The 17686-nt window shown below is 46.0% G+C and overlaps 1 protein-coding gene across 1 annotated transcript in view; it reads right to left on the bottom strand.

The window, feature by feature from the left end:
• DHX37 (DEAH-box helicase 37) overlaps nucleotides 1–17686 on the bottom strand; it is a 31123-nt gene that overhangs the window by 7706 nt on the left and 5731 nt on the right. The window contains exons 5-20 of the mRNA XM_054997096.1: nucleotides 16684–16832; nucleotides 14060–14152; nucleotides 13418–13514; nucleotides 12562–12675; nucleotides 11269–11370; nucleotides 10027–10141; nucleotides 9576–9671; nucleotides 8661–8731; nucleotides 7865–8012; nucleotides 6097–6173; nucleotides 5717–5949; nucleotides 3122–3233; nucleotides 2535–2641; nucleotides 1972–2160; nucleotides 1604–1728; nucleotides 409–525 (exon numbers count right to left, since the gene is read on the bottom strand). Coding sequence (XP_054853071.1) covers nucleotides 409–525; nucleotides 1604–1728; nucleotides 1972–2160; nucleotides 2535–2641; nucleotides 3122–3233; nucleotides 5717–5949; nucleotides 6097–6173; nucleotides 7865–8012; nucleotides 8661–8731; nucleotides 9576–9671; nucleotides 10027–10141; nucleotides 11269–11370; nucleotides 12562–12675; nucleotides 13418–13514; nucleotides 14060–14152; nucleotides 16684–16832 — 1945 coding nt within the window. The remainder of the gene's footprint in view (nucleotides 1–408; nucleotides 526–1603; nucleotides 1729–1971; nucleotides 2161–2534; nucleotides 2642–3121; nucleotides 3234–5716; nucleotides 5950–6096; nucleotides 6174–7864; nucleotides 8013–8660; nucleotides 8732–9575; nucleotides 9672–10026; nucleotides 10142–11268; nucleotides 11371–12561; nucleotides 12676–13417; nucleotides 13515–14059; nucleotides 14153–16683; nucleotides 16833–17686) is intronic.

Below are 17686 nucleotides of genomic sequence, written 5' to 3'. Positions count from 1 at the left end.
TCTCTTTCACTCATTTTATATTCTAACTTTTCTCCCCCTTTGGCAGGTGGAAGAATGTAACGCATAGGATTTGGGGTCACAAAAAAATGGGATTTTTACTTTTACGACGAGCAGTTCATGAAGATTCTTTGGCATCACAGCCCGCGTGCAGGTTATACTGTACACATGGAGCGAACTTACGCCGAATAAGAGCATCGGTCCATCACAGTCAGGACTCTCTACTCAGACTGGCGGCAGCTGTCCATCAAAGGTCTTTCCCGTCTTTTTAACGGGAGATGCCGGGGATTGAACCTGAGATCTTCTGCATGCCAAGCAGATGCTTTACCGCTGAGCCACAAACCCTCCCTAAAGTATATGGCAGAGGCAGAGACTGGAGGACAGCTCAGGACGGTTTCTCGGGGGCTTTACCTGCTGTGGTCAGCTGTCCTCGCAAGCGCCTGATTTCCACCATGGCTTTGTAGCGCAGGCCGTTTGCCTCACAGAAGCTGGGCGCGCATCCTGCATACTCGCAGGCCCCCACGGCTCCTGTCACAGAAGGTCACAACAACGGACATAAGAGATGCAACACAAGAATGTGAGTACCCACAAAGGTGCTGAGATGCAGATTAACCAGAAGAGCAGAAATGGGTCCTCGATTAGGGAGAAGCTCGTTTCTGCCCCAGACCGTTTTGGACAAGAGCCCTATTGAAGCACGGTTACTTTGGGTACCCTTGTTTTCAGCTTTCAGAGATAAGTCCTAGTCTGTGATGGTTCCTGATTATGGGATGACCCTACTCTGTCCAGTGCACTTATTGTTTTCAGACACCGGGCTACATATGCTGCATTCACCTGAACCTTTAACGAGGAATTAATAAGGATCTGCTTTGACTAGCCAATTACCTTTCATGCCAAATTCCTTTCATGTTTCGCTGCTGTAATTTCACAGCAAAGATTATGTCTGAAAACCAACACAAACGCCTCAACAGCAGAAAAGGGCAGATGTCGATCATTTAACTGCTCAAAGAGCAGTTCCTAGCTCACAAAAAATATACTGATTCTTAACAACATTTGATTTATATACTGCCCTTCAGGACAACGTAACGCCACACTCAGAGCGGTTTACAAAGTGTGTTATTATTATCCCCAGAACAATCACCCCGTGAAGTAGGTGGGGCTGAGAGAGCTCTGAGAGAGCTGTGACTGACCCAAGGTCACCCAGAGCCAGTTTGGTGTAGTGGTTAAGAGTGCGGGACTCTAATCTGGAGAGCTGGGTTTGATTCCCCACTCCTCCCCTTGAAGCCAGCTGGGTGACCTTGGGCTAGTCACGGCTCTCTGGAGCTCTCTCAGCCCCACTCACCTCACAGGATGTTTTGTTGTGGGGATAATAATGGCATACTTTGTTAACTGCTCTGAGTGGGCATTAAGTTGTCCTGAAGGGTGGTATATAAATTGAATGTTATTATTATTATCATTTAAGTGGAGGAGCGGGGAATCAAACCTGGCTCTCCAGATTAGAGTCCTGCTGCTCTTCACTACTACACCAAACTGGCTTCTTATTGCCACTGCTCAAAAAACAGATGTTTAAAAAATTAGGAAAGAGGGGCTTTTCCTTTGAACAGCATACCTAACATTACCATGAGGTCTCCCAATTTCTGGGAGGGTCCTTGTCCGGCCCAGATCCGCTGCATCTGTGCCACTCGTGCCTTTTTCCCCTTGAGCTTCTCCTGCTCGGCTTCGCTCATGGCAGGTCTGTAGCAAAGATCACAAAAAGTGAATATGATTTGGCAGCTCTAGTGCAGTAACTTCTGCCAACTTGATGCCCACCACCTGCTTTGACACCTTGGCACAATCTAGTCCCCAACACGATCCCCCTGATTTTTTCCTAGAGCTGATGCATTGATTCCAAACACCTCCATTACTAGGCAGGCAGCGTATTAAAAAAAAACCCTTTACAATCGTTTCCCTGCCTGGAGCATATTGTTGAAGGCTCACCTGTCAAACTCTTCAAAAAGCTCTCGAACTGTCAGGGCAGACACTAAAGTGATGATGTAGGGTAAGCAATTGTGCTGTCTGCTTAGAGCAAGCATCTTCGCGTAACGGGGCGCCACTGGAAAGGATGCCATCGTAATCCCCAAGGGGCTAATGGGACAGCTCAGCTTTGCTTCCTGGAGTTTTTTCAGCCTAGAAGAAGAGGACATTTTCAAGACATGTCTAAGCTATTAGTTCTGAAACTTTAAATTTAGTGTACAATATTATTAGTTTGAGAGCCACGTGGCGCACTCTTCTTGAGAACCAAAGATAAGTTGATCATTCTCACTGTCTACTCTAAAACAATGTCTCACTCCAATCCCCCCCCCTGGTTAACGGTCCTCTTTCCCAAAGGTGGGAATATTTCCTATAACTAACATTGCCAGCCCCACATACATCACTTCTGCCAATTCCACTGTCTGAGCACCTTGTACTGAATGGATCTCTAACAAAGTCACTTCAACTGGAACACGTTTGTGTTAAGTGTGGAGAACTTGGGGGATCTAACTGCCAGGGACTGACAATACCTTCCAGATCTGGGCGGTTCCTGCAAGGCCCCCAGAGCAATCAGCAAGTCCTCAGCAGCTACAAGCGCATCCGTTGGTGGAGGCGTAGGGAAAGGGAAATTGATCACCTGCAAATGCAAGGGGACAGCCACCGTTAGCAGGGGGGACTCATATCTCCTGAAACAAGAAAACAAGGAGCTTTCTATGGTCATAGATCCAGAGGAGTTAGCCGTGTTAGTCTGTAGTTACAAACTAGTAAAGAGTCCAGTAGCACCTTTAAGACTAACCAACTTTATTGTAGCATAAGCTTTCGAGAACCACAGCTCTCTTCGTCAGGTTTGATTCCCCACTCCTCCACTTGAAGCCAGCTGGGTGACCCTGGGTCAGTCACAGCTCTCTTAGCCCCACCCACCTCACAGGGCGATTGTTGTGGGGGATAATAATAACACCCTTTGTAAACCGCTCTGAATGGGTGTTAAGTTGTCCTGAAGGGCAGTATATAAATCAATTATTATTATTGCACTTGGAGAGCTGTAGATTTTAAAGTGGCCAGGGACAGCTGCTCCCCAAACAAGAGTAACGGAGCCCAAGAACGCCTTGATTCCCACCTTTTCAATGTTCAGCGCTTTCATCTGCAAAATTAAATCTTCAACGGGTCGCCTGGTAATCTCTGGAGGAGTGAACTTCTCGAAGTCGCTGAAGACAGCCGAAGAGTAGAGCCTGCCACAAAGAGCCCAAAGGTAAGCAAGGGGAAGCCGCCAAGAACGTTCCAGCTTGATGGCTCTTCTCAGTTATGCAGCCAGGAGTCAGGATCAGTTGGGACTGAAGTCAGGCAGGTCCCCCCCCCCCCCACCTTTATGCTAGAGGTGGCACTGCTTGGACACCATTACCCCTTCCGTAGTCTGAGCATGGTGCCACATTCCTCCAATGGGTCCCTCGTGACCTGACCAGGACGGCATAATTCACCTAATTCTCTATTTATTTATTTATTGCATTTCTAGACCGCCCTCCCCGTCACATGGTCTCAGGGCGGTGTAACAGCATACAATTTGTAACATGCAGTTTAAAAACAATAAACACATTATAAATAAACACTAAAACACTGTTCCATATACAATAAAATTTCTCAATTGGCAGATATAAATATTAAAATACAGCATTTTAGGCGCAGGGCTTGGCTCTTACATCATGCCCTGCGCCACACTTATGAGCTCCTGCATGGGTGGTGGACGGTCTTCAGTGGTATGGCCGGCGAGAGGACAGCCTAGCCCCCAACAAATGCCTGGCGGAACATCTCCGTCTTGCAGGCCCGGCGGAAAGATAACAAGTCCCGCTGGGCCCTAGTTTCCTCAGACAGAGTTCCACCAGGTTGGAGCCACGACCGAAAAGGCCCTGGCTCTGGTAGAGGCCAGGCGGACCTCCCTGGGGCCAGGGACCATCAGCAGCTGCTTATTAGCTGATTGAAATTTCCTGCATAGATCGTCCATCAGGGCGATCTATGATCCCAGTTCAAGCAAAAATTGGACTCCAGCTTGGCTTTTTCCAAGTGTTTCTGCCCATCGGCTTCCCTGCTCTACTACTTGGTCTGGCGGCTTCCTTATCCGCCTGCTGACCCTCCCTTCCCTTGTTCACACCTCTTGTGGTCAGATCTCAGCTCCGAACCTGCCACAGTCTCAGGCTTACCTCACCTGATGAACTACTGAGGTTACTGCGCTACTTCTGTGAGAGGCTAGGAACATTAAAAGCTTGTTGGCTGGCCCTGCCCGATCCCTTCAGCAGGATTTACCAACATATTTCCTAGCATCTCTGTCCCACACCTTCACATGGACTAGAAATGATCTGTTTTTAAAACTAAACTTTCCTCTGTCGCATACAGAAATCTGGACAGAAGAATTATTGTATTTAGCACTGAAGGAAAAACAGCATTTAAGAGACACGATGCAGGAATGACATTTGGGCTGAATTTTTGAAGCTTTATGAAACCTGACAGAGTACTTCCTTGTAACTTAGTAGAGTCCAGTAGCACCTTTAAGACTAACCAACTTTATTGTAGCGTAAGCTTTTGAGAACCACTGCTCTCTTCATCAGATGCGTCTGACGAAGAGAACTGTGGTTCTCGAAAGCTTATGCTACAAGAAAGTTTGTTAGTCTTAAAGGTGCTACTGGACTCTTTACTATTTTGCAACTACAGGCTAACACAGCTAACTCCTCTGGATTGGTTTCTTGTAACTGTTTATTTTGACTTTCACCCCCCACCCCTTGCCCTTGGATCTGTTATGTAATTTATTCATTTCATTTAGTTTCCTTTTCTTTATCTCCCCCTTTTATAGATTTTCTTTTGCTCACTTCCTTTCTATCCCGTTTAAAGCTGGGGGTCAAGGTAGATTTTTGAGGAGAAGGGACAGTAAGCTTTAAAAAAAATATTGATCGTATATTTAAAAAGCGACAATTAAATAAATAAAGATCCTACATTTCCTAGAATTCTGTGCAAGTTACCAGATTCTGCACTGGAGAGCGCACCTTTCCCTCCAAAGCACGATCCCGCTCAGTCGGATCAGTACACTAAAAGACGATCGACTGAGCTAGAACTCTGGTCCATGTTTTGTGGACTACCATAACATCAAAGAACAAATGCATGAATAAGGCAGGAAGTAAAACCATCCACAACTTGACATGTTCTTGCCTTAAAAAGGATCTGGGAATCTTGCTTGGCTTCAGAGAGATACGAGGAAGACTGCTGGCCTTTATAATTTCAAAGGAGAGACTCCCTTTTTTCCCCTTGCTTAGAGGAACTAGGATGCAACCTGACACCAAAGGCACCAATATATATCTACTTGCTTGCCAGCACTGGCAAAAAAGGCCTTTAAAATTATGTCCTGAAACACCTCTATTTCTTTTTTAAAATTTTGTAACATTCAGCTGGAGAAAAACTTATGGAGAACCCAAAAGCCTGTATACTGTTTCGCACCATTTTGGTTGGTCTTTATAAAAGGTATTACGTGGATTGTGGTTTGTTTTTGGTTGCACAGGTAAGTAGCAGCATCGCTCTTTCAGTTATGGCTTTTTTGGGCTATCACCAAAGACCACCCTGCTTACCACGGCTGCACACCTCAATTTTAAAAGCCAGCGGAACCCACAAAGGATGTGTACCTTTCCCCAGAACGCTTTTACTCTAGAATTTCCATCCACAAATGGTGGCTCACCTGTAACAGTGGCCAGGTTCCGTGCGGCCGGCTCGACCGGCCCGTTGGTTGGCAGAAGCCTGAGACGTCCAGGTGACTTTGAAAGATGAAACCCCAGTGATTTTGTCATAGAAACGCTTCTTCACCTTCCCACAGTCCACCACATACTTGATGCCTGGGATGGTCAAAGATGTTTCGGCCACGTTGGTGGCCACGACACATAACCGTGTCCCAGCAGGAGGAGGCCTGAAAACCTGGCACGAAAAACGGAAGTTAGGAATCAGAAAAAAAGGCCAGCTGTTGGCATCTATTCTGCACCTGTCCTATGGAGCTCTTTCACTGCAATGCCACTTTTTCTAATGATATCATTAGCCAGAGTTGGAAAAAAAGGTGGGTTTTACCTTGGCTTGTTTTTCTGGCGCCAGTAAGGAGTAGAGCGGAAGAACGTAAAGTGGAAGGGAAGAGTCCGGCTTCTCATCTGCGTCCATATTAAACAAAGACACACGAAATTATAAATACAGTCTGCTGATTGATTCATCCGTCATTTGGCATTCCCATCAAAAATCCCTGCCTCAAAGAAGACAGCCAGTTTGGTGTAGTGGTTAAGAGCAGCAGGACTCTAATCTGGAGAGCCGGGTTTGATTCCCCACTCCTCCGCTTGAAGCCAGCTGGGTGACCTTGGGCGAGTCACAGTTCTCTGGAGCTCTCTCAGCCCCACCCACCTCACAGGGTGTTTTGTTGTGGGGATAATAATGACATACTTTGTAAACCGCTCTGAGTGGGCATTAAGTTGTCTGGAAGGGTGGTATATAAATCAAATGTTGTTGTTGTTGTTATTATTATTAACTTGCAAATTAAAATTCAACAGCGGGGAGAAAACAGACAGAGAGAGACCAAATAAAAATGGATGCATATTTATGGTGCAATATCCGCAACAGTAAAACACAAGCGTCTTTCCTCTTCAGGAAAGACATTCAACACCTAGGGTTATCAATCTCGAGTAGCACCGCCTTCTGTTCATAAACAAGATTGTAAACAGACACTTGCTTCCTCGCCTATGGTGAGAAGCAATTTCCACCAGGCTACCAGAAAGGGAAAGTTCTGCATACAGGGAGAGCTGTTTGCTTGTTCATGTGTCCCATTAATATACTTTGAAGCCAGATGGGATAAAGCTTCCTTACAAAACTGACTCTAAGGCACGCTTTATCCATGCAGCACAATGAGTACAAAACAGACCGTATCACTTCTGGTCGCAGGGAACAAAGGCGTGGCAGAAAGATACCAAAACTTTGGAATGTTCTATTAAAAACTCCCTGCACAGAGAAAACCAGCACACCATGGGAAAATTTTTCGACCCAACCTGTGCAGAAGTTAGGCTGAGAGAGAAAGAATGAACTGAAGTCACCTATTGGAACTGGGATATGAACCTGGTTCTTCCTAACTCCTGGCTTTCAATTACATCCCAATTCGCATTCTATTAAAAATAAACATTTGGGATTTATTTTCACAGAAGAAAAATTGAAACTGTGCAGAACAGCAGAAGTCGAGAAGGACCCGGTCATGCTAACTGCGAAGTGAGTAAGTGTCACGTCAAGAAAATGATTTGCTAATTATCTTAGTAGAGACATAAAGTGCTAATTATCTTAGTAGAGACAGTTTGGTCATTTCCAACTTGGCTTCCATGGACACCACAGCATCGGCTGATGTGTTTCCTGGTGCCCTCTTCCTTCTTCCCCAAAGCAAAGAGCCAATCCTGGCTTCACTCCACTTTCCTGGAGCAGGCAGTGTTTAAAAGGACACCAAGAGACATCAGCTTTGGGCCTGCAGGGAGTAACCTGTTTGGAAACATTTGCTTCCCTTATAGGAGGGTGCGTGGCTTAGAACCTCCCAAAATTTTGCAGTTGGGCTGGGCCTCCATGGTTGCCATTCTGCTGTGGCACCCGCTACCTGTTCTCAGAATTTCAGAAGTGCCTGCAGGTTCAATAGTGTTGACAATCTGGGGAATCCCTGACTTAACAGGGGAGATCAAATCCCCATTCAGCCATGAAGTTCATTGTGAAGATAAAACGGAAGAAGAACAACGTACTAAGCCCTATATGGGAAAAGCAAGGAAAAAAAGGTTTGGTCTCAACCCACGAGCATCTTATACTTCCAAGAGACAAAAATCACCTTCCAAGCCATCTTCTCCCAAGTCAAGGTCAAGATCCGAGCCCACAACGTCAGCATCTTCATCATCCTCCGCTCCAGCATCTCTGTCCTCATCTCCTTCGTCAACCGGCATAACAGAGTAGTTATCTAGATCAATTTTAGGTAGTGCCTAGAAAAAGGAGGGGAAACGAAGGCTACAGAGGGACTTTCTACATTTTAAATTCCAGAGCAAGAATAGTCAATCTGTTCCAGAACAAGCCTGAAAACAGTCCTAAGCCTGGTTGCCTATGGCGGGCAAACAGTTATCTCCTGGCGATCAGACAGTGATGTTTCAAGCAAATCGGTCCTTTTCTTTTTTTTAGGAAAAGAATGTGAAACCGTAAGATTTAGAATAGCCAAAAGGCCACATATGGTTTAACGAATCACTTGTATTCAGCTTGAGAGTTGCAGCTTGCATTCAAAAGAAGGTTGGAATTCAGCTGTGTCATTATTTATCTTTAATATTTTTGGGGTAGCTTAAATCTATTCTTCTGTATTCTGTTCAAGATTCTTTATGTACTTTCAAATGCTTTCCCCTCCCTCTTTTACATAAAGTTTATAAATTTTGATTAAAAGGTTTCTCGTACTCATGGGCTGCTCATTTGAGAAAGGTAATACGTTAAAAGTACTAGAAAACAAAAAGAAAGTTGAAAAGAAGGGCAACAGGTGGCAAATGGTTTCTGGGGCAGCCAAATATAGCTCTATAAGCAGGAAGATTCTGCTGTAAGTGGGGGGGATGCCTGGCCTTCCACTGGAGGTTTTTACCTGTTGGACTTACCATTTTTTTGGTGTGTTTCGCTTTCTTAAATTTCCTTGTTTCTTCCACTGAATCCTCCTTGTCTTCATCACCTGAAAGGAAGTACCTTCATTAACACGATGGATAAACCCTTAACAGATAAAACACAGGAATTCTGTGTCACCGAAGACACAGCATGTGCCACAACAAGTGAAGCCAGAGCTTTGCGGCAAGATTTTAAGGACACACAGGCTGTTTGTGCCGAGAGCAATGGATGGGCGTGGCAAGTTTGGGGTCTGCCATGAGTTGCCAGGGCTGCAACCTGGCACCTTCAGATCCGTGCTCTGCTGACGCAAGCTCCCAGAAGACCAGAGCTTGGAAGTTAAAATATTCTTCCAGTGATGGTTGTTGTGGGTTTTCCGGGCTGTATTGCCGTGGTCTTGGCATTGTAGTTCCTGACGTTTCGCCAGCAGCTGTGGCTGGCATCTTCAGAGGTGTAGCACCAAAAGACAGAGATCTCTCAGTGTCTATCTCTCAGTGTTCTTCCAGTGACTTTATCTATCCAGCATCCCCCTAATAATTCTCCCTGACCTGGAAAGGTTATAAAATCTTCCAGGTCAAGCTTGGCCAACAGAGGCTGCTATACCTGGTTCTTGCTCACGTGACTGCATTACACCAACATTGCAAAAAGTATGGAGGAGGAAAGGGGGAAACTACTTGGCATGGAAGAGTAGTGACTAGCAGAACAAAATACCCTCCCCCCAAAAGAACTGAACTGGGCCTCCTGCAAAGATGCGGGGTAGGGGACCCCTTTAACAAAGCTATTTCTAGCAAGCTTTGCAAAACTGCATTTAGAGCAGGCAGCCGACGTTTCCTCTCCTAAATTGCCTTTGCCAGCCTTTCACACAGAAATTCCAATCTTCACTTTCAAAAGCAAGGGGGAAAGGGGAGTGGTACCTTGGGGCACATTTCTGCGGAAAGGAAAAAACTTCCTCAGCCTCCTACAAAGCGAATGCACTTCCGCCTGGCCGGTGAGGAACACCAAGATGCCTCCTAGGAGAAGAAGAAGAATCTTCGATCAAAGTGCAATCAGTCAATGAAAAGGAAAGCTGCCAGAAATCTATTTCTCAAATCTCAAATCTCTTTTATAAAAGTGTGTTGTTATTATTATCCTCATGGCCATCACCCTGTGAGGTGGGTGGGGCTGAGAGAGCTCTGAAAGAGCTGTGACTGACCCAAGTTCACCCAGCTGGCTTCAAGCGGAGGAGAGGGGGAATCAAACCTGGCTCTCCAGATTAGAGTCCTGCCACTCTTAATTGCTACACCAAACTGGCTCTTATGTTTGCAAACATAAATACATTTCCTTTGAAGCCTTTATAATGGGATAGGCCTTTGGCGGCCAGCTGACCTGAGGGTAGCATTCGGTGAATTTTGCAGACCTTCCGGAAACATTCCCCAGCATAGTCATCCAGAGGGGTTCTTTTGTTAAAGTGAACGGCCACGGGAAACTGCCTCGCATCCACCTAAAAGGAAGATACTGGGATTTGGCCAAGGCCGTCTGCAGGTTTCAAATGCAAATCCTTTTGAAGGGAAGGAATAACTTCATGAGTTTTAAACAAAAAAACTAATTTAGCACTCTGATCCTTTCATCGAAATAATCCCAATGTCCTTAGGAAGAGACGAGGGCGTTCATTTTTGTGTCATTTGTAGACTTCTGACGCTCTCCTCCTTTGAAGAAAGACTCGTGTTTGAAATGTGTAGCCTGCAGATCATAAGACGAGCTGCAGCCAAAGTGGGTCACATTCAATAGCGAATTCCGCTGTGGCCCGTCTCTGGAAAATTGATCGCCTCGGCCCCCAACACCACCACTGCACTGTCACTTCCCTTTGAAACTCTCCGCTCTTTTGCTCAGGTAATACTTGACATACAATTGCTTGCTTTTTACAGGGTCATACAAATGCATTAGGAAGAATTTTTTTTAAACGTGCAGGTTTTCCCTGTAACTTTTCTAGCTTTGAAACCTCCTTTTAGTTTGCAGCTGGCAAGTATATGGATGAGAGGAAGTTCAGATCAGTAGCCTGGAAGACAATAAGCCTCAGTCTTGATTAGACACGGACAGGCTCAGAACCAGAACTGATTCCGCACACATTGGATAATGCACTTTTAATGCACTTTAGCCATCGTTTTGAAGTGGATTTTTTGTTTCACGCTCGAAAAATTCAGTTCCAAATGATCTCTAAAGAGGATTGGATGTGCATTATCCAACGTGTGCGGAATCAACACAGGTCTGTGTCAGCAGCGGCCAGTCCTGAATACAGAACGCAGCAATAAAATGAGTGCCCTAGGGCACCCTTGTTATCAATCAGTATACAGTCTTCAATGCTTCTTTATTAAGAAGCAGGGCTTTCAATGGAGAGGCAAGCTGACTACCTGGCTGAAACTGGCACTTATTTTAGAAATAAGATGTGAATTAAGAGTCTTCTCTCGCAAAGCTTCTCTATATTATCCTCACACAAACCCTGTGAGGTAGTTTAGGCTGAGGACTTGTGACTGGTCCAAGGTCAACCAGCGAGTTTTGTGGCACAGGAAGGACTTGAACCCAGATCTCAACGCCCAACCCACCACACCATCCGGGGCCTTGTAACACTACCTGTATAACGGGAGGAGGCGTAGAAAACAGTTTCTTGTTGGCCGTGAAGTCTTCCACACGTAGAGTGGCAGACATAACGACCAGCTTCAGCGGATGCCCCTTCTGTAAACATACAAGCACAGGCGGTTCTGATAGACGAGGAGAACAAAAGAAAGGCCCTGACTGGGTCAGACCAAGAGTCCACTTAGTCCAGCATCTGGCCCCCCACATACACAAGCAGGGCATGGTAGCAACAGCCCCCACCCTGCTGCTGCCTCAGAGATAGACTGCACCTGAACATGGCAGTTCCATTCTGCCTGGCAGAGACTAATGTTGACACTGCTTCCTGTGTTAACGTCTCCTGTATTGCCTCTGAATCACAGCTATCTTGCTATAATGGATCATGGGGTGGGGATGGCAGGGGGAAAAGAAAGCATACAAAAACCAGAATTGCCGTGTTTGCAGTGGTACATTCTGCTGAAGGAAGGGACTTCTGTTAGCAGAATGGTACTCTCTTGTCTTCCTTATCCCACTGCAGCAGGAATCTGTCTGTGAAAAGCTGCTCCTGGAGGAGAGCAGGGAACTCTCTAGAAAAACAAGACGGGCAAACTGGGAGTCTGCAGTGGAAGGGGGGAGTCAGTGAAAATCGCATCTGCCCGCCTGTTATCGGGACTCTGGATCGAACCCAGAGATTCTCTCTCAAGAAACAAAGGTTAAAATATAAAATAAAAACAGCGTGCCCCTTCACCAATAAGCTTCCAAGCACCTTAAAGACGAAAATTAAAAATTACAAGGCTTTTTTTTTTAAAAAAGGTTAACGTAGCCTAAGAATAATGGCGTATACATTATAAGCAGTGTATAATGCAGCAATTAAAAACCTATATTTATATCCATATAAATGCATAAGAAGACAAGGAGAATAATATGTCTGAGGACAGCATCCCATAATCAGGGTGCCATGACAAAGAAGGCTCTGTCTTTGGAGCCACCCATCTAACCATTCACCTCTCACATGGCATTGTGCGTCCACTACAGGGAGGCTGTGATTCCTTCCACCTTAGAAAGCAGAAGTCTGGCATCTCCTCACATGATTTCTTTCTTTGTGAAGAAAGTAATTTTGTACACATTGAAAAGAGTGGCAGCAAGAATTTACCTTGCTGCCTAACCTTCGGGAGCACGCAATGCCATTTCTGTGTGTTCAGATAAGCTCAAGATAGTCTGCTACTGAACACAGAGGCTCCATTGTGCCTAGAAGGTCCTGGACCTAAAAGCATTTGTCCAACTCACAAGAAAACTTTTTCTGATTCTCCTTACCTTGGCCCGAAGGGGCACGATGCGAGACAAGAGGCCGATCAGGATATCCGTGTACACGCTTCTTTCGTGAGCTTCATCGAGAATAATGACTCGGTACTTGGACAACAAGAAATCCTGAGGAGATGGAATGGCAGAACAGATAAATTCCTCTCAAAGCTTGATCAAATCCACTGACTAGTCTAATGCATGGGGGTGAAAATCTGGACTTCAATGAAAGCTTGAGCATGTTTTATCCAAACCACTCTGAAAGTGTTTCTTACTGAGCCCTCCTAATTATTAGCTAAGCCAAGAGTTCCTAACATGGTGCCCATGGGTGGTATAGCATCTTCCAACACCTTTCTTGTCATCTACCAAGTGTTTTTAGAAAGAGGGCAGGGCCAGGCCGGGCTTTTCCCCAGCAAGGCTTCTGACTGGCTATTGGAGATTTGATTGGCTGTGCAGATTTTCTGAAAATATTGCTTTGGCAGCGGCTGCCACCACAACACAAGAATCTTCACTTTGTGACTGAAGAAAAGCTGGGACAGCCATTTTGTGGCTGGCTCTGCCTCCTGCAGCAGCCATTTTGTTGACACACCCACTACACCGTATCAGAATTCCAAAGGTGCCTGCAGGCGCCAAAAGGTTGGGCACCCCTGAATTAAGCAATGAAGCAAGATCAACTCTGAAACAGCTACGCTTCCTCCTGAGTTTTCAGTACACCTTTCCGCAGCGGATCTAGACACTGGAAATCCCACCCATGCTTATCTGCAAAACTTCATCCTGAATTCTGTTTCTCAGTCCCACTACAGGATAATACTGTCTGAAATCCTCCTCCCCCCGGCCCAGTTAATTTCATTCTCGATGAGAAAACAGTTACCTTCTGGATTTCCTTTAACAGCACACCATCCGTCATGAATTTGATTCTGGTTTCGGCAGTCACGTTCCCTTCGTAACGTATTTGGTACGAAATCACCCTGGGTTTGGGAGATTGAATAAATTCAAAACCGCTGTGGTAGCTACCTGGGCCCCAAATGCATTCCTTGGAAGAAAACCTCACTGAAAGCGTTTTTGGGCCACATTGCCAATGTGGGAGAAATTTTTTTTTTTGAATTTGCCACTAGAGCCACGTTTGTTCTTTAAAGGGGCTTTGAAGGAGCCACCCCAAACCCCTTCCTGAAGATGCTTTTCCCGGTAGCCAAGAAGTCCATGACAGAAGCAATATCTATGCAACACATCCCCAGTTTGACACAAGTTCAGTGTGAGCTCAGACCAGTGGGTTTGAGCCACGGGCGGAGCAAGCACTGGTTGACTGAGAAATATTCTCTGAACACCCGTCTGAATAAAATGATTGTGGAACCCGGGGTAAGGTTTAAGCAAGGACAGATGCTCCATAACAAGTTATTCTGCCTTGTGACCGTCTCTAAATCATGAACTTGACATTGCCCCAGTACATAACTGGTTGTGGTAAGTCCAAGGTATCTCCGCGCATTAAGAAAAGCAAGCTTGCAGGGTGCTTTACCGATGGGACAAATTCATCTCTTTTGCAACACGATGGGACATGGACACGGCTGCGACACGCCGAGGTTCTGTGATGCCAATGATACCGCCGGAGCTGGAAGTGAAATTAAGGAAGGTTTTCCATTGTGAAGGGAAAAAAAGAGAAAAAGGATTATTCCATAATGGAATACATTTCCCTCTGCATTTGCAGAAGAGAGAGCGGAAGGCTTTAGGGAGTAGAAGGCCATTCCATTACTAGAAGCCAGGGCTTTTTTTCAGCAGGAATGTGGTGGAATGGAGTTCCAGAACCTCTTGAAAATGGTCACATGGCTGGTGGCCCCGCCCCTGATCTCCAGACAGAGGGGAGTTTAGATTGCCCTCCACGGAGGGCAATCTAAACTCCCCTCTGTCTGGAGATCAGGGGGCGGGGCCACCAGCCATGTGACCATTTTCTCTGAGGGCAACCCACTGAGTTCCACCACCTCTTTCCCCAGAAAAAAAGGCCTGCTAGAAGCCCAGCACTGAAGCTCCACTTCTGCTGAAACCCCATCACCCTTATTTACAGTTGCCAGGTAAAAACACTGCCACGACAATAGAAGCGATCAACTGGGAGAATGCCTCTGCCATGGACTGGACTATGGAGACTTGGGTTCAAATCCTTACACAGCCATGAAGCTCACTCCTTGCGCCAGTCATGCTCTCTTAGCCTAACCTACCTCACAGGGTTGTTGTGAGGATAAAAGTGGGAGTGAAGGAGAAAAACTCTGCATGCCACTGTGAGCATCTTGGGGAGAAAAGCAGGATATAAAACATGAAAATGTGAAGGGACAATCAGTCTTACACCTCCATAGACCACAATCTCTGCCCCTCCAAACCATCAGTTCCTCGACTTTGCTTCTCGACCGCCCTGTCCTTTTCCCCAACCCTCAACCAGACCATGTAGAAGGTTTTCAATCCTCAGCCAAACTGACAACTTTCAGGTGCAAAGGAGAAGACGGGCAATTTAAAAAAAAATTACACTGGGCAAGAGGCACGAGTGACAGAATAAAACTAACTCTATGGTGGCAGCTGCTGCCAAAACATTATTTTAATCTGCACAGCCAATCACATCTCCAGTGGCCAATCAGAAGGCCTGTTGGAAAGAGTCCCACCTGGCACCACACACTTTCTACAAACACTTGGTAGGTACCAAGAAAAGTGCAGGTGCCACAGAGCGCATGGGTGCAACGTTTGGGACCCCTGCTCTAGAACCTAAGGCACATAGCCATGAGTGGAAAGAAGGAAATTGCTGATGTAGAGCAGAACCACAAGTGACAAAAGGCACAGATTGGACACTTGTCTGCTTCCCTCAAGTTTTGTTGGGAAATGTAGGCAGCTTGGCGGAATGTTGGACAAGTGACAGTTGAAAAGTCCATTGGACAGCAGATGGAGAGCCGAGCTGCAAGACCAGGACGCCTACATTTCCCGTCAGAACTTGAGGGAAGCAGACAAGTGTCCAACCTGTGTCATTTGTCACTTGTGGTTCTGCTCGTAGGAACCACAGCAGGGCAAGCAGCAATTGTACAGAAGTCGATAGTTTGTGACTAGGTTTTTAAGAGAGAAAATGGCTGAACTTTGGTTCCAGCTTTGAGTGTTATAAGGATTGGTAGCCTAGCACAGGAATGGGTTTACCAGAGCGGAATAAGAACACCTGCAGAACAATTCCTCGACTCCCTAACTACTCCACGTCAAGGTACTCTTCTCATGAGAGCTCTGCACTTTACTCTCTAGATTTCTCACAGCTGTAATGTCAGTTAACAGCTTGACCATGATTGGTTCCTATGTTGCCAGGTAGACCAGGTAGGCCAGCAAAGCCGTGATGTGTGACTCAGTGAGGCCTAGAAAGATGGCTTCTCAGTTCACTCAAGTCCGCAGGAGTAGCAGTACTACTTTCTCCTACCCTTAGCATGCCATTATGCTGGATCAACTGAGTGCAAGAGAGATGGCTCACTACTTGATGGATATGCAACTATGGAAACCACTCAGAGATGCTTAGTTAGCTAGCTTTTAACAACAACATTCGATTTATATACTGCCCTTCAGGACAACTTAATGCCCACTCAGAGTGGTTTATTATTATCCCCACAACAACAATCACCCTGTGAGGTCGGTGGGGCTGAGAGAGCTCTGAGAGAGATGTGACTGACCCAAGGTCACCCAGCTGGCTTCAAGTGGAGGAGTGGGGAATCAAACCCGGTTCTCCAGATTAGAGTCCTGCCGCTCTTAACTACTACACCAAGTTTAGACAGACAAGTTTTAGTATTTAGCAACAGTTATGAATTTCTTGTTTCTTGCCTGAAGAGCTTCTTGTTTTGTGGAGACTCTTCTTAATTAATAAACTTACTTATCTTTTTATTAAGCTGAAGTCTGGATTTCATGTCTTCTGCATGGGTACACCCCAGAAACAAACCAGAGATTGGCAAGCATGGCCTTCGAGAAAGGGAGAGCTTTCGGTCTCATAAATAACTCGAACTGCATTCCACCTGCCTGGTCTCTGGAGCAGCTGTGGGTTACTGCTCAGAGCTGGGAGGTGTGAAGTGTGGGTTTGGGCAGTGCTTCCTCCCCCCTTAGGAATAAAAGAGGGGGACACAAACCCCTAACACATACCTGGCATACCCTGCTTCATAAAGGAACTGGGGTACTTGAGTAGTTTTACCACTGCCGGTTTCTCCGCACACAATAATCACCGGGTTCTCGTTAATGGCTTCCATGATGACTTGCTCTTCCGCCAGAATTGGCAGCTTCAGTCTGGCTTCCTTTAAGAACAAAGACACACTTTCACATTCCACATAAAGCCAGTGGTGTAGTGGTTAGTGTCAGGTTAGAGATCCAGGTTCAGACTCTGCCATGGAAGTTTGCTGGTGCCCTCGGGCCAGGACCTCACTCTCAGTCTGACCTACCTCACAGGGTTGTGGTGAGGACAGGAGCGGGGAAAACCATGTGCCATGGGTTGGAGTGTTTTTAGAGGAAAAGCAAGTTAAGGATGTTACTGGTAAACTTAGCCCCGCTAAGCTTCCTGGAGAAAGAACAAGATAAATGGTTAGGAAAGCTCCATGTGGTGGATCTGGCAGATCTGTTCCGCTAGCAGCAGAGTTTCCCCAGGGCAAGGAAGGGCCTGTCACATGAACATGGGGGAAAGTGCCACTGTTTAAGGAACAGAGATCCAACCAATTATAGCCACAATTATTCCCTGCATCGTTTATTTCTTAGAAATCCATCTATCCAGTTTTTCTATCGCAAAAGACTCCTAAATGCTGATCATATATTGAAAACCTACACCAGATCATTAGGACAGCCATATTGACCCCCCAGCCACCCATTCACAATTGAGAAGAGACAAAGTCCAGCAGCAACTGGGTAGCGGGGGCGGGGGGGGGGGACCAGGGACACAGCAGCACAGACTGGCAATGCAGTAAGGTACATCTAAGTTCTCTTTAACAATTCAGTAAAGAGTCCAGCAGCACCTTTAAAACAACCAACTTTATTGTAGTATAAGCTTTCAAGAGCCACAGCTCTCTTTTGTCAGATGTATCTGACGAAGAGAGCTACAGTCCTCAAAAGCTTATGCTACAATAAAGTTGGTTCGTCTTAAAGGTGCTACTGGACTCTT

The sequence above is a fragment of the Eublepharis macularius genome, chromosome 13 (assembly GCF_028583425.1).
Source record: "Eublepharis macularius isolate TG4126 chromosome 13, MPM_Emac_v1.0, whole genome shotgun sequence".
Lineage (NCBI taxonomy): Eukaryota > Metazoa > Chordata > Lepidosauria > Squamata > Eublepharidae > Eublepharis > Eublepharis macularius.
The sequence above is the reverse complement of the archived record's forward strand: the minus strand, read 5'-3'. Positions and strand labels throughout refer to the sequence as shown.